This window comes from Sander lucioperca, chromosome 11 (assembly GCF_008315115.2).
Source record: "Sander lucioperca isolate FBNREF2018 chromosome 11, SLUC_FBN_1.2, whole genome shotgun sequence".
Classification (NCBI taxonomy): domain Eukaryota; kingdom Metazoa; phylum Chordata; class Actinopteri; order Perciformes; family Percidae; genus Sander; species Sander lucioperca.
Window position 1 is genome coordinate 13,467,361 of NC_050183.1, and position 26,778 is coordinate 13,494,138.

General features: G+C 40.3%; 1 protein-coding gene across 3 annotated transcripts in view; it reads right to left on the reverse strand.

Moving 5' to 3' along the window:
• Positions 1 to 2,131: 2,131 nt before the first annotated feature.
• kank3 (KN motif and ankyrin repeat domains 3) overlaps positions 2,132 to 26,778 on the reverse strand; it is a 30,207-nt gene continuing 5,560 nt past the window's right edge. The window contains exons 2-13 of one of the 3 annotated variants that reach the window (XM_031303902.2): positions 15,316 to 15,388; positions 12,044 to 12,047; positions 11,747 to 11,827; positions 9,523 to 11,304; positions 8,752 to 8,854; positions 8,298 to 8,522; positions 7,892 to 7,982; positions 7,331 to 7,550; positions 6,713 to 6,855; positions 4,984 to 5,184; positions 3,616 to 3,717; positions 2,132 to 2,916 (exon numbers count right to left, since the gene is read on the reverse strand). In XM_031303902.2, coding sequence (XP_031159762.1) covers positions 2,854 to 2,916; positions 3,616 to 3,717; positions 4,984 to 5,184; positions 6,713 to 6,855; positions 7,331 to 7,550; positions 7,892 to 7,982; positions 8,298 to 8,522; positions 8,752 to 8,854; positions 9,523 to 11,304; positions 11,747 to 11,783 — 2,967 coding nt within the window. In that variant the 5' untranslated portion in view covers positions 11,784 to 11,827; positions 12,044 to 12,047; positions 15,316 to 15,388 and the 3' untranslated portion in view covers positions 2,132 to 2,853. Of the gene's footprint in view, positions 2,917 to 3,615; positions 3,718 to 4,983; positions 5,185 to 6,712; positions 6,856 to 7,330; positions 7,551 to 7,891; positions 7,983 to 8,297; positions 8,523 to 8,751; positions 8,855 to 9,522; positions 11,305 to 11,746; positions 11,832 to 12,043; positions 12,048 to 15,315; positions 15,389 to 26,778 lie in introns of all 3 variants that reach the window. The other 2 variants (XM_031303904.2, XM_031303903.2) reach the window with 2 other exon arrangements.

The following is a 26,778-nucleotide window of genomic DNA, read 5'->3' on the forward strand; positions in this document are numbered from 1 at the left end:
TCAGGCATGATAACTTCATAAAATGTGTGGAACTCCAAAATATCTAGGTCATAATTGTTGTAGGTTGGCAGGTCTGTTAGGCAATGCAGATTAGACGGGGTCATGCTGTAGTGTTACTATTTTTCTAATTTTTTTCCATAAATGTAAAGTTATTTTTCTTCTGGTCAAATGTTTAGAAAGATATTCTGAAACCGCAAACACATTATCAAAAGGATACTTTTAGATAATGTGTAAAGCTCCATCCTCATTTCTAATCTAATCTGAATCTTGACCATTTCTAAACAGTATTTGCAGAAAAAATATAGAGGTAAGTAGAGAATGAAATGAATTTCTTTTCCCACCTCATTAAGCTCAAAAGATCCTGTCATCTTCAACTGGGGGATGAATGGATCTTCTGTTTAGTATGTAATGGCAGTATACCATATCTTATCTAAGTTATGTTGTACTTGAAAAGTGATTATACTTAACATCTACATTTATAACAGATTGTGTCTTTGGTAATCTCATAATAACAGATTTTGTTTACAGATGATTTGGTTACATTATCTCTCTGCAGTGCTGGTTTTTAACAGCTGTTGAGTAAATGCTCCCAATACGGTGGTGGCTCAGAAATCACATTTAATGGCATGATAATTAGATGTAAATAGGTTAGAAATAATGTTTCCCCAATTCCACTTACTTAGCAAGCATGTAAATACATTAGATGTCAGTTGCTTAACATGATGCCATGATGTTACCTCATGTACTACAATTGTATAGTACCATACTCTACATTTATCAGCATAAATGCACTGTCACCAGGTAGGGATAACAAACCATGTGTATAAATGTGCAGATTGAATATGTTAAAGAATAACACAAATTATGCACTGGTTAATCCTTCCAAAACCTTTGAGATGGTTCCTTTTTATTTGTGATTAACATTTTCTTTTTCTTTTTTTTAAACAAAACATACAGCTCACATTAATTTCTCACTACGGCCATGTTCAGAAGATTGTGGCATCCAGCGACTTTCCCACGCAGAAACTCGAGTGAAGATAATTACCTCTTCTGAAGAGTCCATGTTTTTTTAATCCTCCGTGTCCTCCTTGGCTACTAGCAACTGCGTGGAGGAGGGGTGGGGGCGGTGCGCGGTCACAGAAGGCTATATCATGTGGACACGCCGACAGTTTTGTTGTCATTACTTAGAATTCCTTAAAGGGGCAGGGACAGAAAATACACACTATAGCTTTAACACAGCTATTGTGTTTTAACTTTCAAAAATAATATCAAGCCTCCCTCTATCAGATGGTCTGCAATGGGATACATTTCCTCTCAAAACTGACTAAACTTACAGTTTGCCACAATAAAGTTGCAATATGGACAATCATTTTTCTACAATTCAATTAACTGCACTGTAAATGGATTTGTTTGCAGTGCACTGATGTTAAAAATAGTAACCATTGATGGAAAGTAACTGTACATTTACTCAAGTAATGTACTTAAGTACAATTTTGAGGTACTTGTAGTTTGAGTAATTCCATGTTCTGCTACTTTAGTTCTACTCCACTACATTTTGTAGGCAAATATTGTAATTTTTACTCCACTACATTTATTTGATAACTACTTAATATAATAAATACTTTTTCCACCACTGGTAACACCACAAACCCATTTCAGAAAAAAACTTGCTCAGTCTATTGTGTAAAGATGTATCATTTTCAGATGGTATTGCTTTTTGAGTTGATGTAGCCACTAAAAAAATCTTGGAATAACTAGTGTTTATCAACATTGAATTTTTCTGAAGAAGTTGCAATCGTTAAAATAAAATTTGTCTTCTGTATTAATTAACTTGTCTAATTGTGTTTCAAGATGCTGTGACTTCAGGATTCCTTCGTCCCTCTGTTCAGCCCAGATAGGAATGTAATGTTACAATTCACAATAAGCTTACCTTAATGTTAGGTAAACACTGAGTTTGGATTGCTAATTCTTCACAAAGTGACTAGAGAGTAGGAAAATGTAGAAAACCCAAACTAAATTGTAAAAAAGTGCATAAGAACAACGTTTTTGGAAGAGAGATTTCAGAACTCCACTTTCACTCAGTGTAAACAGTTTCAGTTAAAAAAAAATTGTAATGCATGCACACAATTACTAACGTTTATGTAAATATGTTTATTTCAGACGTGAATATATATACGTATATGAGCGTACAATGCACAGACAGTTAGTGCAGACTATGAAGGTGAAGAGGTTCACAGATAAGTTAACCAAGGCAGGACAAAAAGAGAAGACCAGAGGGCAACACACACCGCCTGTATCGTGTGATATCTAAAGTACACACTGGATATGCAGACAGAAGTAGTCAAGATGGAGTAGCCAGGATGTGCTAAACCAGGGAGCTAATAATGTTACATTTTCTGCAGCATTGATGCTTTACTAAAAGATTTATTATAGACAGTGACGTCTCTTGACACATATTTGTGATGTCAGTGTGTGGGCTGAAATAGAAAAGTTATTGGTGCAGATTTTTTTGAAGTGCATCATATCCCACCGGTGTATGTTGCCCGCAACAGTAAAAATATTAGTGGAGTGCAAATAATAAATGTAAAGGTCTCATCTTCTGTCACACAAAAAAAGCACTGGAGACCTCATTTAGACATGCTAGGAGCTCATATTAGTCAAGTATATTATATAACCATTCACGACTTATGGAAAAATATTCTCATATTAACAATACTTATAAATGCAGGACATATTATATATATATATATATATATATATATATTTATTTAAGTAAATTCCAGTGGAGCTTTTCACAGCTCAGATCCAGTTATGTTTGCTGATCTGTCCATCTACATCAGCAGCCATGAGCATTCAGTCTGAAGGCCAGGACTTGTGGGGACTGGTGGGGCTCCTAGGCTGGGCCTTTGGACTGCCCTGAAAGACATAATGTAAAGAACGTGGTCAACTTTTAAATGACATATTTTTTGCTAGTTTGAAGGGTCGAGAGCCATTACATCTCAAAAGGAAAGTCTCCTTCATTGTTGACTGCTATTGGTATGTTAATTTCAAAGTGTACTGAAAATTTTATTTACAATGTAAGTTTAGATAAATGTAATGGAAATGTTTTAGTTATGTAGTAATAATTCAAATATTCTGTTTCCTGTCTTTTAATAAAAAACACAATCCACAGGAGCTTGATAACACCTGTAGGGGGCAACAGTGCTCTTTCAGTCAGTGCTGCCCACACCCAACATAAGCTTGGATGTTGCAGAGGAACTGATCTGACCCACTTTAAATACAACAGACATTGCTCACTGTACAGTTATGTTGACTTCAGCCTGCTTACATGCCATTTCCCAGCAGTTTAAAAGATGGTGGCTCTCAAACCTTTCAGCTTGTGAAACCAAAAAATGAACCACCGCCAACTAAAAAGTTAACTCTTGACTCCAAATGTCATTTATTCTTTTTCCTTCTTTCCAGGGTGTTAAACGGAACAAAGTCTACATTAAAATTAAAAGGTGACTTTGCTATAAAGTAGGCCACATTTTGAACTCTACTTAAGTCTGTAGCTTACTGTACATGTGTGCTACCCCATCTCCACAAAGGAGGAGGCGGGTGGGAAGGAGGACTCACCACAGCAGGCTGGGTCTTGGCATAGTTCATATGGGCGTAGAGCAGCACAGCTGTGTCGTTGTGAGACGCCTCCAGTGCAATGGACAGAGCATTGCTGCCATCCTACAGACAGAGGAGAGAGGGAGAAACAGATACAATAGGAGGGCAGAGAGTAAAAGTGAGATTATTGACCCTTAAAACACAAGAGCTCACATCAGAGAGCTTTACAGTGATCCACAATACACACGGTTGTTCCTTTTTCAAGACTGTGCCTCTGTCTGGATGTGTTACGTCTCTCTTGTGATGGATGTCACGTTGGGGCAACTCATTCATTCCCATCAGTTAAGTCACTATCATGCATCCCTGATTTGCCAGTAAACAACCAGGACATTCATCCGCCCTGCATCCTTAGCCTTTCTTTGTTTTTGTAGTTGTACCTTCGCTGCTATTACATCAAACATGTCAAGCAGGACATAAATCTACGAGGTAGGGGCTTTTCCAAATGTTTTCCACCCCCCACCCCACCTCTCGGTCCAGCTGTGCTGCACTGAAACACAATCCAGGAGCTGCCTGCACTGAACGGCCAACTTATTCATGGCACAGATGTGATTGCTCAAATATCTGTCTGTCTGGCCTCTCTTCAAGCATCCAGACCAATCCTCTGTAAAATCACTTTAAAACACACGACGTGCAGATGAACAAAAAACGAAGCGATAAATGTCCATGAGAAGAGTTTTGTTCCAGGGTAAGATTTCTGCTATTTGAGAAAAATTTAAATGTTCCCACTGACAAACAAAATGTACTAAAACTACAACAATTTCCTACATTTTAAAATGTTGTACATAATATAAGTCAATTGGTTGACAAAATGATTGTTTGATGAACATGTTTTTCCACCTTTTTCTCATTTTAGGAAATGAACAGTAGCTGCTGATTTGTGGATGGGTCATGTGGTGAAGTTTGCAGAGGACTTGTGCAAGAGCCTGTAGGGCATTGTGTCTGAAATCTGCAAGTCTGCGGTTGTGAACAGAGAAGTTGTGGCTTTTTAATTGATCCCCCAGGGGATTATGAGTAGCTCAGTGATTTTGTTTCCAGTAAACAGCACTGATTGCAGGGGAAGGCAGATGAAACTCCGCTCTTAGCACTCAGCCCATCTTGCTAACAAAGAAAAAACGCAAAAGAAGAGAAGCCGATAAAGAGGTGACAACGAGAGGAAACTGCAGAGACCAATTTCCCATGAGGAGCCGTTTCCTGAGCATGGATTAAGCTGAATGCCAGACGAGAAAATGCTCAGATGTTTTCAGCAGTCAGCGATCCAACAGTTAACTTCATCTGTAAGTTCAGGGTTAGTTATTGAATGAGTGCATTAGCTAAATGTAAATGCCTTACATTATCAACAATGGATATGTCGCAACCAGGCTGTTCCAGGAGAAGTTTGACAATCTCAGCGCGGCCATGTTCGCTGGCACACATCAGAGCTGTGGAGCCTTCGTCATCCTGCACGTTCACGTCAGCACCACACTCCAGCAGCGCACGCACCATCTCCTGCCGACCATGGCTAACAGCTAGCATCAATGCTGTCTGGCCCGCCTGCAAAGGTAAAGAATAATTCTTAATGTAATTTCTTTCTAAGAGAATACAGTTTGAGAGCTTGTAATATTGCTTAGCCCATTGTATTAAGTGATGAAAACATTTAACACCATTTACAGCTTGAGAAATATTGCAAAAACAAAATGTGACAGCAACAATGACTTACTGATACCAATCCTACTGTTCCACTATCTGAAACAATGTGAATGAGGAAATTGATGACTTTAACTAAAGATAAACTGCAAAAGGTATTATTTATATATCTATAAAGTTTGCCTAGCACACATGACTTTTCTGTGTTTCAGTACTACCAGATATTTTTTAAGCTAAATGAATTCCAGCATAATGCTGCCAGTTTTCATTTACACTGTTGAAAATTTGAGTCACTAAGCTGAACTTAAAATACAACAGAAAATAGTATGACTTAAATTCCTGATTTTAAAACTGCATAGCATTGCGTGCCTTGCGTGTTTTGTTCACCACAGCAACAATAACCATCGCCAGTAATTGAATTTATAGCATCACTGGCTATAAATCCAGAGTCCTATGACTTGGCAGTGTGAGAGCCTGTCATGCGCCGTGTCCAAACACATACACTACACAACCTGATTAGATCAAGCAAAGAGATAAAACCACTTTTAAAAAAGTCAATAGATTCTCTCACAATTGTGTCAAGTTACACTACACATTTCTCTAACCTATAAGCAATTACTCATCTGGCTCTGAATGTAGTACTTCATTAAAACACAAGAAAAGCTCTTTTAACACTTCCCCCATTGATGTAAACAGAGAACAAAGACAGCTTGTCTGGTTTCTTTACCTTTACTCAAAATAGTAAGTAGGAATCAAGTAGATATTCACTCAAAACTACTTTGTTTAAACTAATCTTAACTTGTGTGTGTGTTGTTGCAAATGTTTATGTGTTTGAATGTCACACTATAAACCAGCAGGGGAAAAGCCAAGTTTAGATTTAGCAAAGGAATGCTGTAAAAACTTGCTCTATTCAATGCTACTAGTAATCATGCTAGTACCAAATTAGTGAGGTGAATACTCTCACCTCACTTACACTCTTATTTGGCTGTAATATGTATAATTTATCCTATGTTTTTTTTTTTTTTTTTATTGAATGTTTTCACATTAACCGTTTAAATCAGATTAAATCCATTTAACAAGGCCAGCTGAGCCAGGATTGACTCTTTTTAGTGATAAAAATGCTTCAGGATGTTAAAGCAGACTATAGACTCAGTTAAGTCTTTGTGTTCTTTCTTTTGGCACATATTGGTCATTTACAATTGTCAGGTGACCCCTTTTTAAATAGAGAACTGTATCTTTGAAAATATTTGAGTCACAAGTGATTCAGCTGTTACAAGTGAACTTCATTCACGACACACACATGAGCGGAATGACTGCAGAATGTGGGAACATGGAAGGAGGAAGGTGGCTACAAGCAGAACTTCACAGTACTATACACAACACTCATGTGTTGTTTACTCCTCAACTGTGATAAACTGATGATGACATGACTTGCCTGGCTGGCCTTGGCATTGACATTCCCTTGACTGAAGAGCCTCTTGACCACAGCCATGTCCAACTCCTCCTTCACGGTAGAGAGAGCAGCCAGCATGATGGCCGTGTAGCCCGCCTTGTTCTGCTTATCCACACTGCACACACCTGCAGGGAGCACGTTTTTTAACTAACGTGTATTTAAGCATATATGCAAGTGCACAGATATACAGAACACAGATTATCAGTTACCTGTTTATTAGGTGCAGCTTAAACTAATGTTAAACGTATATATTGATGTAACATCACCCAGGTTGTATTTTTTTTCCAGGTAATTTAGCGTAGTATTTATTGTAAACTGAACACACTACAAGAAAGAATATTTAGCTAGCAATAAACATTACGTTACCACTATTTAAAGTCCTGAGCAGAGAAACGTTTTTTATATCTGGTAAAAATGAATAAAGACACTAGAAGTTACGGAGCTCACGTATGAGGACTCGTACTCATTTCCCATGGCTCACAGATGTAAGGTCCACAGTTGGACCTTTCTCGAATAATTGGTTGGATTATTAACTGGATTATCTTTGTAGCTTGTGCGGTAACATTTCATAGTGTGGATCATTCTCAGAAGGTCACTGACCTGTGTCCAACAGCAGCCCCACCACACCGAAGTTGGAGTGGGACACACTGTAGTGGAGAGCTGTGTTGCCGTTGCCGTCGGTCATGTTGACTACGTGCTCCAGCAGTACTGACGACACCTCAGAGAACGCCATCAAGTAGTCTGAGACCCGTGAAGGCTGAGCCATCTTGGCACTGGAGATACGGAACCACTCAAGCTGGACTGTGTGGGTGCTGGAGAGCTAAAGGTGAGAATGGGAAGTGATATATAATCTATAAGGCAATAGACAATAATAAAGCTGTATTTTACCAAGTGGCGGAAAATAACTAAGTAAATTTAAAGTACTGTACACATTTGAGGTACCGTACTTGACCTTTTCTCAGTCTACACTCCTCTGTTATTGTTACATGAAGCTCCTATTGTTTATGATGTTTGATATTGCCGTAAATATCCCTAAAAAATAAAATAAGTCGCACAGCTTTCATCAACTTTAAGTAATTACCATTTTGCATTATTTCAACTGGTGAAGTTAAATGTGTAACTCAGTGATTAAATGGTTTTAAGAAGCATGCAGGAACGCACCACTTCCTTACTCTTCAGTGTTTTAATGTCATCGTTCAGGTGGTTCTTCAGAATGAGGCACGCCTCACGCATTTTTGAGCTCAGCTCAAACCTGTAGCAAAAATGTCTGAAGTTGAAACAAAACAATGTACTATTTTCTGTACATAGTTTCTCTTTCTCTGCATCACAATTGTATGTGGATTTTACAATACATGTGATTATACAATATCTGTTAATTTAAATGAGAAGACTAGCTGATTGTCATCCAACATGATTTAGTAGCCTTTACATGAGCACTTTACAGCACTACATTTTAATCAGGACACTATATTAACCCATTTTTTGTAGGCTAGGAGATCTGAAACTGCATTAAATCAATATAGCAACAAATACAAAATGCATTATTTCGTACTAAGTAACAACATACTTCTCTTTCACAGCATCAGATGAATAATTTGTGGCTCTCAGGGATTCCTCATCAGTGTCACTCTCGTCCATGTTGACGTTTCTTTCCTCCTCTGATGTTTCGTCCTCAAGAGTCGCCTCATCCTCCTCTGTGCTGTCCAAGCACTCACCTTCTCCACTTTCTCCAGAGGAACTCCCATCTTCCTCATCTTCTTCCTCCTCTTCTTCACTGGATGTAGATTCATACCTAAGAGACACAAATATGTGCAGGAATACTGAGCAACACTGATGGCTGTTTTTTTGGAAAGTAACACAATTGGTGAGGGAAAAGGGTTTTGTTTATTTGTCAAACCTGTGACTTGGTCAACGTGCTATTTCCAACCTTTAGACCATCTGCCGCCCCTTTTTTATCTTTACTGTGGAACAATTTTATTTTTATTGTGGTAAAAAATAAAATAGGGCTTCATGTTACCCACCCTCCATTCAGAATGCCAACAAACTGCAGGCTCTTCTTGCCAGCAGTGCGATTCTCGCCTGAGTTACTCCCATCCTTCCTCTTCATGATTGATTTGAGCATACCTGTAACCATAAAGGAAGCAGATGGATCAAACAAAGAGAAACAAAAAAACTCACATGATGTAAACAAAATGATGTCAGTTTATTTTTATTATTATTTATTTATTAATCCATTTCTTTAGATTACCTAATTGTTGTCTTTCTAGTAAAACTGCTTTTAAAATCAATTTGCCAATTTTGTGTTCATTTTTCAGTAAATCTATTTCATGTCAGAGTGGGTAATGCTTTTTTTCTGTAATTTCTGAATTATTTCTAACATGTTTCATGGACAAAATTATGTAATCTGTAACTATTTATTTTGAAAAAAAGACTGATTGGTACACTCCTAATTAATTACTAGTGTGAGTCTGAACAGGTCAGCTTGTTGTGCAAAAATTTGAAATTAGCTTCAGGCAAACACAATTCAGCATATACAGTAAGTGTCCACTAAAACATGAATAATGACTTACTTGGTTTTAAATGAGACCGTTCTTAGCAAATTTATATTTTCCCTTTAAATTAGTACCAGATTACATAGTCTGTAGTTATACTTATTTAGACTTTCCAGGGAACTTATTTGAAATGAAAAGATTATGAACTTGTGTATAGTCTATCCATGATGCACCACTTGTAATGATAATGCGTTATATTTTTTGCACCAATATTATAAAGACAAATAATTCTACATTTACCTGTCCTGGTGTTGCTGGCTGCAGTCTTCTCTCCTTGGTCTTCCTCCTTCTTCTCCGCCATACTTACGACCTCTTCCAATGGTGAGACCTTATATTCAGCAATGGTCAACTGTCTCTTCTTTGGGACTGTAACTTTTTGCTCCTCAAACAAGTTCTCCCATTGGCACCCAGTGCTGACCAGTGCAACAGGAGCTGGTTCTGCTGTTTCCACTACATCATCAGTCTGGGTGAATTGTTCGATCTGATCCGCTGTTAAATTCTCACCCACACATGCATCGTTCACCTCAGGACGGCACAAAACTGCAGCATGTTTTAATGCAGCAGTCAATGTCTCTACCTGGACGTTCGTCACATCTGGTTTTGCAAGAACCCCCTTCTCAAACGTGACTTTGGAGGTTTTCTCTTCCATCTGGGCTTTAAGGATCCCCATGTCTTTGTCGGCCACACTCAACCGGTCCTCTAGAGCCACAATGGACTCCTGCTGGAATTTAATGGTGTCCTGTAAGGTGTCGATCTCCCGCTGTGCTTCGCTGGTCAGCCCAAGTAGTGACTCCATAACCCAAACCTCAGCCTCTTCTGTCTCCACACTGGCCTGTACTCCCTCCTCATGAACCAGAGGAGCCTCAGTTCCTGTGCCTTTCTCATAAACATTTACCTCTGTGCCCTCAGAAGCATCTTTCACACCCTGGCTGTAGTAGAAAACAACAGAGTCCATTGGCATGTCGCCCCCAACAGCCACTGCTTTCTTCTCAACGACAGACACTTTTTCTGGAGCTTTTACTAAAACCTTTGATGAAGGTTCTGTAGATTTCTCTTCTTTACCCTCAAATTTCTCAGTCAGCCTTTTCAGCTCACCAGATTTTCCGAAACCTTTATGTCCAGGTGAGGTTGGTGCAGTCAATCGACTGTGGATACTGTGGTCAGTTTGAAGGATCTCTGTGGTTTGGGTAGAAGACTCTGTGGACTGTTGCTTCTGTTGGGCCACCTCCATGGCTACTTTCTTCTCTTGCAGGGCTAACAGGAGCATGTCTTTCTCTGCACGAAGCTTGGCCACCTCTTTCTCAAGTGCAGGAACACCCTTTACCCTCTCTTCCATCTCCTTCAGCTGTTTCAAGGCTATAGCCATCTGCTCTCTGACTGTTTGCAGCTGGCTGGGTGCGATTGGAGTTGTCGTGGTACCAGCAGCTGGAGTGCTTCGCCCAGAGGTCTGAGGGCTGGGTTTAGTCCAGCTACTTTGCAGAGGCTGAGTGGATGGAGAGGGTAAGAGCTGTTTGGGAGGATCTGCGAGCTGGAAGCGCCCACCGTTCTGGTGCTGGTGGGTTTGTTCCTGTTGTAGCCGCTGGCTGGTTTCCAGAAGAGTCCGCTCCACTCTAGGGTTGCGCTGCGGTGGAGGAGGTGGCACTTTGGCTCCGGCAGACAGAGGAGGAACACTGAGCAGGGTCACAGGGGAAAGACAGAGCGTTTCGCAGGGTGCTGACCCAAGGCGGTTGCGTGGTGGCGGCGGCGGAGGAGCTCTGCCATCCTCACTGGCCGGGGACGCCAGAGACTCTGTGGATGTCCAGCCACTGGTACGTCCCCCTACACTCCTCTGTGAGAGTTTAGGCCCTCGGCCAGAGCGGCGGGAACCGACTGGTGCCCGACGGAGATTGTGTCCACTTTCTATCTCTTCTACATATTTAAGGAAGTCCAGATCCAGCTGGAAACCATACGGAGTCTGGACGGAGTAGGAGCCTGGCTGGTCAGCCTCCTCCTGACTGGAGTAGATAAATGGAGAGCCCAGATCTGAAGGGAAGAGGACATGTGACCGGACAATATTGCTTCATACTTAAATATGGCCTGTAGAGCTTCATTGTAAACAAACAAATTATGTTTACATTCAGTGTTTTTCGCCTTCAACGTATTGTAGATCCTTGAGGTCTAAAAAAAACGTGTTAAAAGTATTTCCTATCTCATAAAACACAATGCCTAAAATCCTGCGTTGTTTAAATCTGTCTACTAGCTTGCACTGATAATGGTACTCATGTTTTAATAATAACCAGTATAACTTGTTGACACAGTATACCCATTACAGTATAGTCAATACACTAAAAACTGTGTGCAACATCAATACAACTCAAACAGCACACTGCAACACCCAAACCTCATGTTCACAGTCATAATAGAAATTGGGATACGAGGTGGAAATACAAAAGAATAACAAGGACATCTTCATGCAGTTTCTTACCGGGCAGCTTTGGGTTAACTTGCACAGACTGAGTCATTTTTCAGGACTGGGACCTTTCAACACACAGCTTCAAATCAACACCTGGCAAAAAAAACAGTGACACAAATGCATTGTCATGGATGTACTTAAGACCAAGAGGAAGGAAAAGCATGTCATTTCTAAAAACACTGCACATTAGTTTTAGTTGAAAGTGTGTTTTGATTTTCTAGAACTGATTTATTTTGTAAGCATCAAAATCACATTCTCTAAATGTTCCCATAAACATGTCTTTGTTAAAAGGAGACACACAACAAATACGTGGCTTCTTGCTCTCACTTTAATGGCGGAAATATGCTTCTTTATGGGAGTTGTAAACGTACTACAAAGTGCAGAAATGTCTAAAGAAGTTTATGTGTTTTCTTTTGGCTCGTTAACACGTGTGACTGAATTCAAAAGAAGGTGAATTCCTTTCTTTCAGAGATAAAGTGGTTTTGTTAAATGGATTGTTTGCTTTTTCTCTTCATAGGTGTTGAAGAATGTTGGCCTTACATCATCTTTACCGCAAAGTGTGCGTGTGCGCAAAGTCACTAAGAGTTCAAGATACATGCCTAAAATTCAAATGTACGTTTGTGTGTGAATGTGTATGTATAGAAACTCCTGGCACACAGTGAAGTTGGCCGTCATGGGAAACACCTCAGAACAAAGTCAACAACAAAGAGCTGAACGGGGTCCAAAACCACAAGACAGCTGCTTCATTAATGACCATGCACCATCCAACTCTACTGAGAAACCACAGGATTCTGCTCACCACAAGACCATTGAAACCTGACATACATACTGCTGCACTGGGAAATGTATAATTTCCTTTGGGCAGTGTCTATTTATTCAGACACATGAGACAAATGAACTCTTAAAGTGCTCATATTATGCTCATTTTCAGGTTCATAATTGTATTTTGAGATTGTACCAGAATAGGTTTTACATGGTTTACTTTTCAAAAAACACCATATTTTGTTGTACTGCACATTGCTGCAGCTCCTCTTTTCACCCTGTGTTCAGGTCTCTGTTTTAGCTACAGAGTGAGACCTCTCACTGCTGTAAGATCTCTGTTGTCAGTCGCACATGAGCAGTAACTAGGTAAGGATTACATGAGCTAGCTACGTGTTTCTCCAACTTCGGCCTGTACAAGGCAGGATTAGCTGGGAGACTTCTTCTAAATGAGGGCACACTTCCAACTTTGCGTGGAGTACCTGCAGAATAGGGACATGTAAGTAGTTCTATACAATTTATTTTGTAGATTAGGGTGAATTTGTGTGTGTTGTAGCAGTGTTTTGCCATTGAGAACGAGCTAGCATGCTAACGGTTAGCCCCCTAGCCCCCTCGTTTCGGCTAGTGACGTAGAAAGCCGTGCAGATTTTGAACAGCTCACCCGGAGACTGAAGGCAGGACACATTCAGAAACCCGTATCTCACTCAAAACAGCATGGATGGTTTTTTTTTCAAAGTTTGTATGCGTGTGGAAGTACCAGAGACAAAATAACTTTTATATATAATAAATTAATAATTAAATAAATTATTTTTTTCATAATATGGGCACTTTAAGGGGACTGACTACATTGTAAAATATCATTGCCAAACAACAACAATGTAAATTAAAGCTGCAAGCAGCGATGGACGGGCCCTCGCGCCTCTGCGTGCGTCTGGGTTACTGACGGAATCCGCTCCTTGCAACCGTGCATTTGCGCGGCACTCAGACACCGCAAATCTTCACCAATGAAAAGGGAACTCCCTGCTGAGTTCACCGATACCTCACACAAGACTCTGTCATACAGTTCATTAGCTGTGAAACGGGGCGTAGCTAAATTATAGGGGCGGGTCAAACCATCACCAATTAAAAAGGAACTCTCTTCTGAGTTCATTGATACCTCACATAAGACTCTACCTTAGATGGGTCAGCATTTATGAAAGGGGGCGTGGCTTAAACATAGGGGGCGGGCCAAACCATCAGCAATGAAGAAGTAACTGCTGAGTTCAATGACACCTCACACAAGACAAAACTGTTCAAATGTTATGAAAGGGGGCGTGGCCTGAGTAAGCGGGTGTGGTTAAAGTATAGGGGGCGGCTCAGTATCACATGCAGAGCACACATTCTAAGTTTCATGTAAATCGGATGATGTTTGTCATATAAGGTAGATTTCCTGTTGCCAGCGTGGGGCGCTATGACCAAAAGTAAATATTGGCCTGTAGATGTCCTCAGACCTGGACCCTTGTCAATTGTGAGAAATTTCGGGCAGATACGACAACGTACACTCAAGTTACAACAATTTCTTTGTTCATCGCTAAACACTCAAAATGGACGAAAAGTTTTTCTTTTAATAACTTTTCATCTTTAAGGTGTTGAGATGGTACAGACCAAATTTGAAGTCCGCCGGATGAAATCTCTATGAGGAGTCCGTTAAAGTATAGCAACTTAGCAACTTGACTTTTAGGCCTACTTCCTGTTGCCACTAGGGGGCGCTATGACTTTAAGTAAATATCGGCCTTTATTTGTCCTCAGGGTTGGACTCTTATGAATCCTGAAAAGTTTCGAGCCAATCGGACAATGTACACTCAAGTTACACCCACTTCCTGTTTCGGTGGCGAAACACTCAAAATGGCTGTCCCGCCACGGCCACGCCCTATGACGAAAAGTTTTTCTTTTAACAACTTTTCATCTGTAATGTCTTAAGATGGCACAGACCGAATTTGAAGTCGATCGAATGAAATCTCTAGGAGGAGTTCGTTAAAGTACGACATGTGGAAATGGCCAAAATCGCACTAATTTCGAACTTTGAAATCAAAATGGCGGACTTCCTGTTGGGTTTAGGGTATGGCTCCAATGACGTTTTTTGTACATCTTGACATGTTACATATGTGTACCAACTTTCGTGAGTCTACGTTAAACGCACTGCAGGGGCTCAATTTTTGGCTAGCGAGCCATTTTTGTGCGCCTATTCCCGAAACCCTTAAAATACGTACATTTTCACCAGACTTGATGCGACCGCCAAATTTGGTGAGTTTTTGAATATGTTAAGCCCCCCAAAAAGGCAATTCATTTGCTGGGAAAATAATAATAATTCCTTCAGTTCCAACAGGGCCTTCGCCGCTGTCGGCGCTCGGGCCCTAAATATAAAAAATGGTGAGACTACTCTCACATTAAAAGTCAACTTTTACATTTTTAGTAGTAGGAAGCAATACATAAACATCTGCCTGGGACTGAAGCTGTCTTTTTTCTGTTAATCGTTATCTTTAAAAGACAAACACGATCTGTTCAAAACGTCTCAATAGAATCAACAAAAGTTTAGGTCTTTCCTTTGTTCAGCCATATTAACATTGTTTTTCTTCTGGTTGTTCCAAACAGACAGGACATCTAAAACTCGTCCTATGCTTTAGGAAAAAAGAGTTCCTCACAGCAAGGGGAAAATGGCATTAAACTGGACACTCTGTCCAGTTCTATACCAAGTACAGAGAAAAGAAGGAAACGTTAACTTAAATATGACAGATTGTAACTTTAAAACTGTAAAATGAATGCTGTTGCTTTGAAAAGTTTACCTCTCAGCCGCTCATTGAGCGATTCATGTAGCTGAAGTTCAGGCTGGTTCTCTCCTTCCTGCTCCACTCAGCCCTGAGAGAGAAAGAGACATCCACCATCAGATTTCACACATCAGCACTGTACAGCATATTATTTTTTTATTTTATTTTTTGGGCATTTTTAGGCCTTTATTCTGATAGGACAGCAGAAGACATGAAAGGGGAGAGAGGGGGGAATGACATGCAGCAAAGGGCCGCAGGTCGGAGTCGAACCCGGGCCTGCTGCGTCGAGGAGTAAACCTCTATATATGGGCGCCCACTCTACCAACTGAGCTATCTGGGCACCCTGTACATCATATTCTAACCATATTATACAGACAAGTGAATACCTGCTGCACACCCAATCGCCCATTGGGGACACATATTTGAAGTTGAAGATCATGTGTACACATCTGTCACAATTTGTCATCTATGTGTAAATACCACACAGTGAATCTAGAGTTCTGCCCTTAATTTGGAGTCTTTTAATCAATTGGGTTGTTAGGCAAGTCTTCAATCTTTCCAGCTGTTGTGCACCAGAGTTTCTTTAATAGATAGATGGATGGACTTTATTGATCCCAAACTGGAAGAAAAAAAAAAATAAATGTTATTTTTCTATCTCTTGCAGAAATCCAAGTATCTTTTCATCTCAACGTTGGACAAAAAGAAACATCTACAAGACCAGAGAAGATCTGCTATCATGTGACAAGAGAAGAAGTTAAAGAAGCTAGAGAAGAGAGCAAGTATGAAAAAGCCTCGACTCTGGACAACAGGACACTGCTGTAAACTGTGACAAGGTGTGCATCCACCTGCGTCGCCACAAACCTCACTATCACAGGTGTGTGGGTTTACTGAGTAAATTACAGGTTTTGCTGTGGGCCATATAAAACTGGTGTGTTTCAGGCGTAAAACAACTTTCAAAACGGAGAGAAAGATGTGTGCAACATAGATACACTGTACGTGTTTTCATATTTCAAAGACAGTCAGATACGTTTACCTCCCACACACACAAACCTCACATACATGCAGTCATTCATTTAGTTTCAAACACACACACAGATGTGTTTTCCAGCAGCCTCGGGCACATTCCTAACACATGCTGTTGCAACACGCCGGTCGTCCTTCTAGCTGACTGACTACTGATAACCTAAACACACACATCATCGGTCAGCTCAGACTGCAGCAAGACCACAACATTCAGACAGACAGGATATATTATCACAGATTATATTATGGAGTTATTATGGACAATGGATAAATTGAAATATGCAGTGGAAAGAAAAAAAAGTATCTTCTCTAACTGGTAACGTTTCTGCTCAGTATCTTATTAGCTACAGGTCTGTTTCTCCTCAGTGTTTGTCAGTTTCTACTTTCAGGACAAAACACAGTAAACATGATGCTGCACTGTCTGAGCCAATCAGACACAAGTTATACAAAAAGGTTTTTAAGGATGTGACCTCACCTTGGTTTAATTTGGTGCGACCAGAGGGAGGTAGTTTACTGCACTGTGAGTTTGTTTAGGATCAAATACAAGCCAACCATTGCATATAAACTCCACACATGACTCAAAGATGGTTTGTTTAATGGGCTTTAGTTTATGCAACTTTAGCTCCTTGTCGGCACTCTTTTTCTACACAATATCAGATGTGTTTTAGTGTCATTTCAAATAGGTAGGGTGGATTACACTGCTACTTTTCTTTTTTAAAAGACAGGTAGAGTTTGTGTAAAAATTTGGTAATTCTAAAGTTGTTTCTCTCCTCCTTTAATTTCTTACTAAAAGCTGCTAGTTATCATATTCAAATTAACTTGCTCCAGTAAAGTTGCAATATGGTTTATATCAATGAGAACTAAGTTATGTGTCTTTACAGATAAAGCAGAGAGCACATGTGTTTCCGGGGAAGTTTTGATGTCATGATCATTATTGGCGCATAGAAACACAGAGCGCCATATTTTCTACACATAAAAAATTAGAACTGTATGCAGACACGACATTCATTCATTCAACATTCATATTTTGATATTGACATCAAATTTAACATAGCAAAGAATGCGAAAGTACACGTGATGACAAGGGTTTTACTCAAACATGCTGCAGATTTTTAGAGCTTTGACAAGTATGAAATCAGATCAGAAATGCTGGAGAATCATATTCTAGTGCATTTTCACGCATCACTAGAGCACTCTGTAGAGCATTATTCATGAAACTGATTTGCACAATGTGTTGCAAAGTTAATTAGATTGTTGAACAATGAACCCCCAAAAGTCAAGTCTCTCCTCCTCCCCACATATATTATTTCTTCTATTCTCTTCATTATACTTTACCACTCTTCATTTTTACCCTCACATGACTAATTTCTCCTCGCACCCTCTTCTTTTCTTACACACACACCTCTCAAGTGTTGCTGTTTTTTCTCTCTGATTTGATGACAGACAGCAAATTATAGACTTCAGGGAGAAGCTGCATTCCTTCTTTCTACACCCACCGAGTCCTGACCAGCTGAGAGCCACGCTGCCGATTCTCTCACACACACACACACACACACACACACACACACAGTGCCAATGCGCGTGTCACTTGCACAAGCCAAAAACAAAATATGCGTACATTGAGTGAAAACTTGTGCATTTATTCACACAAACAACAAAAACACACACAGAATCACATGATCCTGCAGTCAGACAAAGATGATGTTCACAGCTACAAATTATAGTGAACACATTGTGGGCATACCACCTTAATTTAGTAAACGCCTAACTGTTTTTAATGTGAACAGATGAACTTCGATGTTCTTCAGACTCGCTAAATAGCCTTAGACGTCTGTATTTCCATGGCAGATTAAATGACATACTGTACTTCAGTTTTGATGCAACACTACAGTTGTATTTCTTAAAATTGCAGCCACACAATAATCTTGGATGTCTGCCAACACCATCAGCAACTAAGGCCTAGTCCACACATACACAGGGATGTTTTTTAACCGTAGCCTTTTCTATGCAATTTGGCCTTTCGTCCACAAGAAAACTGCATTTTAGGTCACTGAAAACTGATCTTTTGAAAAACTCCTGCCAGAGCGAAGTCAGTTTTTGGTTCGTAACGTCAAAAGTTTGCGCTGTTATGTCCTTTTGTGAGGCGACATTTCGTGCAATGGCGGACGTGGCTATTGCCGCCAGGTAGTCTTCCGGTAATAGATTTTGGCTGATGGATGTTTACAACCCATTTGATTATATGATTGCTTATGTTTTCCCCCTGTTGGACGTTATTGTGTTTACGGACCTCATCAATTAACTTTAATAAGTGCAGTTTTATTTTTACTCATGGAAATGGCCAATTCTACGAAATAGGGATTTAAGGGAATCATCTTTAGTAGGGGTGTCACGATTCTCCAAATCCACAATTTGACTTTCGATTTGCCTTTTTTTCCTCGACACAATAGGAGCAGAAGGGTACTTTGCAACAACAGTTTGAGGTTCTCAGATTTTTTTTAGAGCCGCAATCGAATCCACCATTAGTTAAAACAAGGTACACCCCCTAATCTTTAGTGATGAGTGGGTCAGACTTCAAACAGCCAGGGTAGTTGGTATGTAGCAAGCATATTTAGGAGTAACATTTACTCATATAAAAATAACTTGGATGAATTAGTACTTTGATGACCAAAAATGTTTCTTAAAATCACTCAAATACAGAACACTTTGTTATTGATACAGTTTTTCCTCTCGGGTTCAGTAGGAACATGTGACGAGTGGAGAAGTACCACGTTGTCCCAGAGCAGACTTATGAAGAAGAAAACATGGAGTTGTCCTGCGTTCAGTGGAAAAGGAAATGTGCTGGTTCGAGGCTCGGGGGCCATGTTTTGAAACAGTGACCTCATCCTCACTACCCACCACCCTTTACAAAGAAAAGTCAATCTGACAGACGAGGAGGGAGTGAAAGCCGACATCCTCTCTCACTGACAGCAACTTTTACTATCCGACTGTTTTACATGAGAAAAAAAACCATTCAGAAATACACACACACACACACACACACACACACACACACACACACACCCCTCCACCTCATATGACACACCAGGATTACTATAGGCTACTTGTTAGGACATTCACTGATTTCATTTTCAGTTTAACATAAAAACAAATAAAGTCTCAAATCTTATCCTGAAACTAACCACTGTTAATTTTCAACAGCTCTTAAATAGACCTTCAGGTCAGTTGTTCTAACATTGACTTATTTGTTGCTTTCTAAAACAGGAAACATTAACGCAAATGTCCATCTTAAACTTCAACTCTTGTCCCAGTTAATCTTAAACCTTAATCCAACTACTAATTTAATTACTTTAGAGGCGAGGTGAAGATTTGTTTCATGTCTTTATCCTTATGAGGATATTTAGGCCTCATAGACATAGAAATACAAGTGTACACACACACATACACACAGGAGGGCCTCTCTGCTGCTGGAATAAATCTGCAGTTTCCTGAAGGGAAGCCCACTACTCCCCCAATAAATCCCCCTCATCACCAGACACACATAACCCTTTCATGCCCCTGTGGGAGACCTCCCATTGTCTCCCAGTAGGAATGGGGGGACGGGGGGGGGGTCTTGCCAGGAAACACATCAGGCCGTCCTGAAAGCTGCTTCCTGAAGGCAGCAGGAAAACACCGTAGCGAAGACAAGCAAAAACTGAGAGCTGAACAAATAGAGCCAGTGTGACACCACACACACACACACACACACACACACACACACACACACGAGGCCGACATCACATGATGCATCACAGGGAGGTAAGATAACGCGTTAGCACTTTTAGCCGAAGACTCAAGTGTTGAAGTGTCACACAATAACGCGGTGTTACCTCTGTATATACAGTATATATACACACAAACACACACACAGGGTTTCTGCCACTTCCTGTTTCCCATCTCTTCAACATTAATCACACACTGATATCACATTTCTAACATCTTGTGTGTCCTGCTGTATCCAGATAAAAAGAAAAATCATTTTTTTAGCACAATCAGGTTGACTTCAAACATCACATGCCTCCTGCTTCTCCTCCCTCTTCCTTCCAGATTCTCCAGCAAACACAATCAGGCACATTCAGCCTCCACAATGAGGCTTTATGCCTATTTGGTGGCGATGCTGTTTTCGAAGTTTTGTGAGGCCTTGTTGTTTTCTCCACACCAGACCCCCCTGTACACTCCCTGCCTTTTTCTGACTGTGTCCAGGTTCAAAATGTCACAAAGTGAATTTAATAAAGTCACTGGGGAAGTCTGTCACTTTGCGAGTTTTAAGCCAAAGAGACAGAGCCTGGCTCCACAGTGGATCTGAAGATGCTGAGAAGCAGCTGCTCTGGTTTAAAATCTCGACATAAAGCTTCTCACGAAGGATAAAGAGAGGCGACTTATCCAGTGACTTAATACTGTACTTCCTTCTCTGTCAGATCTCCTCACTCTGAGATTCAACTAATTTGAGGTGTTCTATGATGATATACTTTGAGTTGCCTGTCACACCTTTTTCCACTTTATTGAATTTCTTATTCTGATAATCAGACTGAAATGCCATTTCATTTAACTTTAATTCATTCAGTCTGACATTGTGTTCATGTAACCTTATTTCCTGTTAGGATGGGGGCTATTTTGTTTTGCCTCACAAGTCAGTAGCAAATGACAAATCAGTCTTGCCAATATAATTGTTAAAAGTGCTGATTTAAGAGTTGTTACCTCCGCCAAGGAAATTGTTTTTTGGCTCAGTTTGTTGGTTTGTTAGTCTGTCTGTCAGCAGGATTACAGAAAAACAGCTGACCTGATTTTTTGGAACTTGGTGGAAGCGTGTATTTATGTGGTGTAAGAAAAATCATAAAAATTAGTTCCTGGTCATATTTCATGGCTCACCAATCTGGTACCTTTGCTCTTCATTGTCATGCAAATAATGGAAACAGCTAGCAACGTGTTGTTTAAACGCTCTGAGAAATAAAATACACATCTTTGTAGCGTCCATTTTGTTTCAGAAATTACATTACGACTTGAAGCTCAACAACACACCGCAGTCAGAAAAATGACTTTGATGACTCAGGAAATTGACCATTAGCCTTGGCGGAGATCTGTGCTCTCCGAGAGCCAGTCTAGTTAGGGCCCGAGCTTCGACTACGGCGGAGGCCCTATTGAAACTGAAGGAATTATTATATTATTATTTTTAATTGTGGCCGTGCCATCTCAAGACCGTACCGTACCGAAAGTTATTAAAAGCAAGACTTTTCATTGAACGGTGTGGGCGTGGCGGCCATTTTGAGTGTTTAGCGATGAACAAGAGAGTTGTTGTAACTCGAGTGTATATTGTCCAATCTGCCCAAAATTGAATTTAATGATTGACAAGAGTCTAGGCTTGAGGACATCTACAGGCCAATATTGACTCGTAGTCATAGCAACCCCTGCTGGCAACAGGAAATCAACCTTAAATGACAAACATTATCCACCGACTTACATGAAACTTATGTGTGGTCTACATTAGAGGATGGATACCCGACCCGAGCCCGACAGGACCCAGCGGGCCGGGTTCGGACAGATATTTAGAAATGATGTTCGGGTTCGGATCGGGCTCGGTCACATCAGCGCGATAAGGTATTTGTTGTAAAATGATGCTGCAGCTCCTTTAAGAGACCTCAGTATGTGTGTGTGTATAAAGTGGGCAGAAGAGAGATAAAGAAAGAGGAAGCAGACGTTTTGTATGCAACCGAAGCAGAGTTGGTGGAATAAATTTAAGTTTTGTACACAGTGTGTGCGGTGTCCGAGATGAACCCCAGACTGAAAGCCAAGTTCATTCATTTGCTCACCAGAAACGGGATTTTAACCGTGACGTTATTCATTTTATAACGTCGGCCCTGGAGGTAACGAGTCTCCCCTGGTTTTCTGACCAGTCGGAAACCAAGCAATCAGGAAAGGTTAACACATTGAACATTTAAAATTAAACAGCTTATTAACGTGCGCTTGTTACCCCGTGTGCGCTGATGTGCTCATCTGTTGACATTTCCGAATGCCCTACAGTTGCTTAATAAAAGCGGCCTTTCCACACAAACAAACGTACATGTGTCATTAGTATGAGAAAAAAATGAGATTTTAACTATGTCGGGCTCGGGTCGGGCTCGGACATAAATATCTTAATGCCTGTCGGGCTCGGGTCGGGTTCGGTTACTGCTCTGTCGGACGCGGAACAAAAAAATGCGGCCCGATCTGCACTCTAGTCTACATGTGATTCTGAGCTGCCTCCTATAGCCTAGCCACGCCCATGTACTAAGGCCACGCCCTCTGCCATAACTTGAACCAGTTAAGGTATCACTGAACTCAGCAGAGAGTTCCTTTTTCATTGATGATGGTTTGCCCCGCCTCTGAGGATTTAGCCACGCCCCCTTTCACAATTTATGACCCGTTTGATGTAGACTTTTGTGTGGGGAATCATTGAACTCAGCAGTGTTCCTTTTTCATTGGTGACAGTTTGTGGTGTGATTTGCACTTTGATTGAGTCCACTAAATCTCAGGTCATATTAGTTGACCAAGCTTTATCTCAAATGTTGTAATTTTTAGTGAATTATAACCTCAACGGTCATATAATTGTCATACAGAAAACTGTCTATTACCTGCAAGCAAATGTGACCAATGACAACAGGATCAGCTCAGGCCACCTTAACTCCCACAGCACACCTGAAGCCTCCATTTTACATCCTACGTTTATCAATGTGCTCAAAAGGATAGGTTCACATTTTTCAAAGTCTGTTATACAATACTCACATGCCCATACTGTATGTACATTGAAAGAGATATTCATTGCTGAAATTGGGGCAAAATCCATAGTCCTTGTTCTGAGCAAAAACACATTCAACAGATATCTGAAGTTTCAGCAATCTGAGTTTGTCAAATCAAGTTGGTTATCTTTTAAAAAAATTTTTAGTACAAAAACAACAAAAAACATTATAGGTTTCTTTCTGGAAACAATGATTTTAGCATCAGTGTGAAGCCCAGAGAGCTGCACATAGTTTGTATCCCAGCAGCAGCATCTCGTCAGCTTAGAATGAAGCGTTCTCATGGCTGACGGCTGGCTGCCCTTCCCTGAAACAAAACAGCGCTCACAAATCGAGTTTTCCCTAATTAGCCACTTTCAAGCTCTGATGTCACATTGCATTTTGGACCAAAACACCTTTTTTTTTTTCTCCGTGGTGAGACAAACTCTCCAGGCTTTCTCCAGCATGACAAACTGAACCTTTTGTAGAAGCTTTTTTAAATACACAAGAAAAGCCTTTTTCTCAACTGATTTTTCCATCTACAAATGTGTCTCTTTTCGCATATTTCCTTTTTCGCTAATCATTTCAGCTCTTTGTTTTCTAGCCAATTAAATAATTCAAATATACACCATCTTAATGTATCTCCGATCCACAGATTTGTGTTTAAGACTGTGACCCATACAGCTCTTTTACAACAGTAGCAACTGGAGTCCGATGTTTGATTCTCATAACTACAGAACAGGACCAGATGTCAGTAGCTTTCTGCCCAGAAACAACTGAAATATGTGTATATTATCATGTTATTTCCTTCACTGGTGGAAATTATACCAGTTCAGCATCTCTTTGATGGGGAGCGTCGGGGTAATGACAAGGCACTGGGTGTACGTAGGTCTTTAAAATGTCTCCCAAAGCTCCTGCGAACACACCTTCATCAACATGGAGCTGCTGCTGTGGAAAATACATGTTTGTGGGCTCTAATTTAGTTTTCCATCAGGCACTGATTCAGTTAGCTTCTCAGATTTGGGCCGCTCATTTTTCCTGAGAGGCAATCTGATGCCTGCCAGGCATTACGAAACTTAATTGAACATATCGATGCCATGCTGCTGACCCCTAGACAATCTGCAGAGTGATCTCACCCAAATTGCAAAGGAGAGTCCTTTCATAAAATGTGGCTTTTCACTCGCTCTTCTTCCGTTGCCTCATCTGTTACGTTATATATTACACAAGTCTTTTACCTCCTCGTTTTATTTATTGTTTTTTCACTATTTTGGTGCCACTTAAGCAATGGTTCATAGATGAGTTATAAGCAATAACAATCAACTTTTAGGTTGTCAAGTTGTGTTGAGTCTGCTCCATCAGGACACTTAATTTGTCTTCTTTTTTTTTGCTCTTTAGTCCATCAGGTAGACTCTCCACTGCTGCAGAGCATCTGGACCAAAACCAACCGACTTACTAACATGTGCTTTTGGTGTATTAAAAAAGAGAAACCTTTGAGTAGGGCTGGGTACCGATTTCAATATTTTTAGGCACCGACCGAATTGCCTCTAAAAGTATCCAGTATCGAAAAATACCTTGTCATTCAATACCCAATTTCAACACCTAAGGAGTAAATCTCATCAGCGCCAGCGAGCCAAAAAGCATGCAGCATACTTCTACCAAGATCTAATAATGTCTGTGATTGGCTGTCTAACGTTACACGTCGTAGAGGCAGGCAGGAAAAACTCTACGTTACACTGAGACGGGCTCACGTAGAATGGAGCTGTAAAATAAATACAAAGATTTGTGCTGTTGATGTTGTAATTTTTTTTGTTTTTTTAAATTGGTATCGAAAAAAGTATCGTTTAGGAACCGGCATCGAAGTCACGGTATTAGTATCGGTGTCAATTATTTTTTAACGATACCCAGCCCTACCTTTGAGAGATTTATTAATAATGTATTTACAATTATAACTGCAGACTTGATGGCTTATTAAAAAGTGCAAAAACTCTCAACCCTTTATTAAAGACTTGACTATTAATGACAAACCAGTGGCCGGGTTGGCTCAGTGGGTAGAGCAGGTGCACATATGCATAGAGGTTTATGTCTTGATGCAGAGGTCCAGGGTTCGAGTCCGACTTGTGATGATTTCCTTTCTCACCTAGCTGTCCTGTCCATTTAAAAGGTGGAAATGCCCAAAAAATAATCTTTAATGACAAACCAGCTACATAGATTTTTCACCCAAAACCTATTCTCATGGCTTATAACTGAACTGTAAAGGAGTAGTAAAGGAAGTTACAACATTTAAAGAGCACTCTATTAGAAATTAACCAGTATTTTAAAGATTATTTTTTGGGCTTTTCTGCCTTTAATGTTGACAGGACAGCTAGGTGATAAAGGGGAGAGAGAGGGGGATAACATGCAGGAAATCATCACAGGTCGGATTCGACCCCTGGACCTCTGTGTTGAGGCATAAACCTCTCAGTATATGTGCGCCTGCTTTACCCAATGAGCCAACCCGGCCACATGAACCAGTATTCTAAAGCATTTAGCTAAAAGAGCTTTTTACAGAATGCTTTACAAAATTAGAAATTAGCAATAGAGAGTACAAAACGAGAAAGAAGAGAAAAAGGATACAGAAACTGTTTAAAGACAGTCAGGAATATAAAAAAAAAGGAAATAAAAATAGGCTGTAAAATATAGAGGTCGACCGATAGTGGATTTTACCGATACCGATAGCTAGGTTGGGCCGTATTTGCCGATAACCGATTAATCGACCGATAGTATTTATAACTTATACAGTTGACAAAATACATACGTTGTTTCAAAAAAAGTCCAGACGCTTTTGCTAATAATCAAAATAATGTCATATTTATTGATATTACACCCACAGCAATGCTACACAAGCATGTGTGTTGTCTAAAACAGTTCTCCTACATATTTGGAGTCATCCAGTGCAAAAATAAACATAATGAGCATTATAAATCATATATTTGCCGATAGCGATAGTTCCACCAATCAACTATCGGTGCCGATTAATCGGCAAAACCGATGAATCGGTCAACCTCTAGTAAAATATTGTTTTCATCTTGCTGTGGGAACTGAACATGTCTGTTGTTCATTGCTAAACACAACATTTATTCTCTTATAAGTCAGTGACCAGAGGTGATCTCTGAGCTGGGAAACCAATATGACAACTGGAGTTCAAGGCCTCGCACCTTGCACGGCAGCTGGATTCTCGTGATATTACCAGATCACGTGAGAAGCGCCGGATCAGATATCAAAAATCTATCTTGTCAGGCTTCAGTAATGCGGTTGTGCCCGAACTACCAGCTTACCGAACCAATCAGCATCAGAGAAAGTTTGAGTACAACCACAAACTAAATTTCTCTCTTTTCAGTAGCACACAATCCTTGTTTGATCCAAAAATGAAAATTGGGTTCAAAAGGTTTGTGGCATCACAGTGACATGCAGGAAGTTTTCCAAAAGCAGTCGTGGTTTCATTCTTCCACAGAGAGAAGTGGTCAGTTCAGGCAGAGCGAGAGTCTGACATTTTTGTTGCACATGCCACAAGAGTCAAACCAGTCTGCCACTTTCACCATTTCACCAGCCGAAAAGCTTTTTAGGGTCAACTATCACAACCTGTAAATCATGATCAGTGTCTTCACCAGATAAACCAAAATGCAGCAGTGATTGG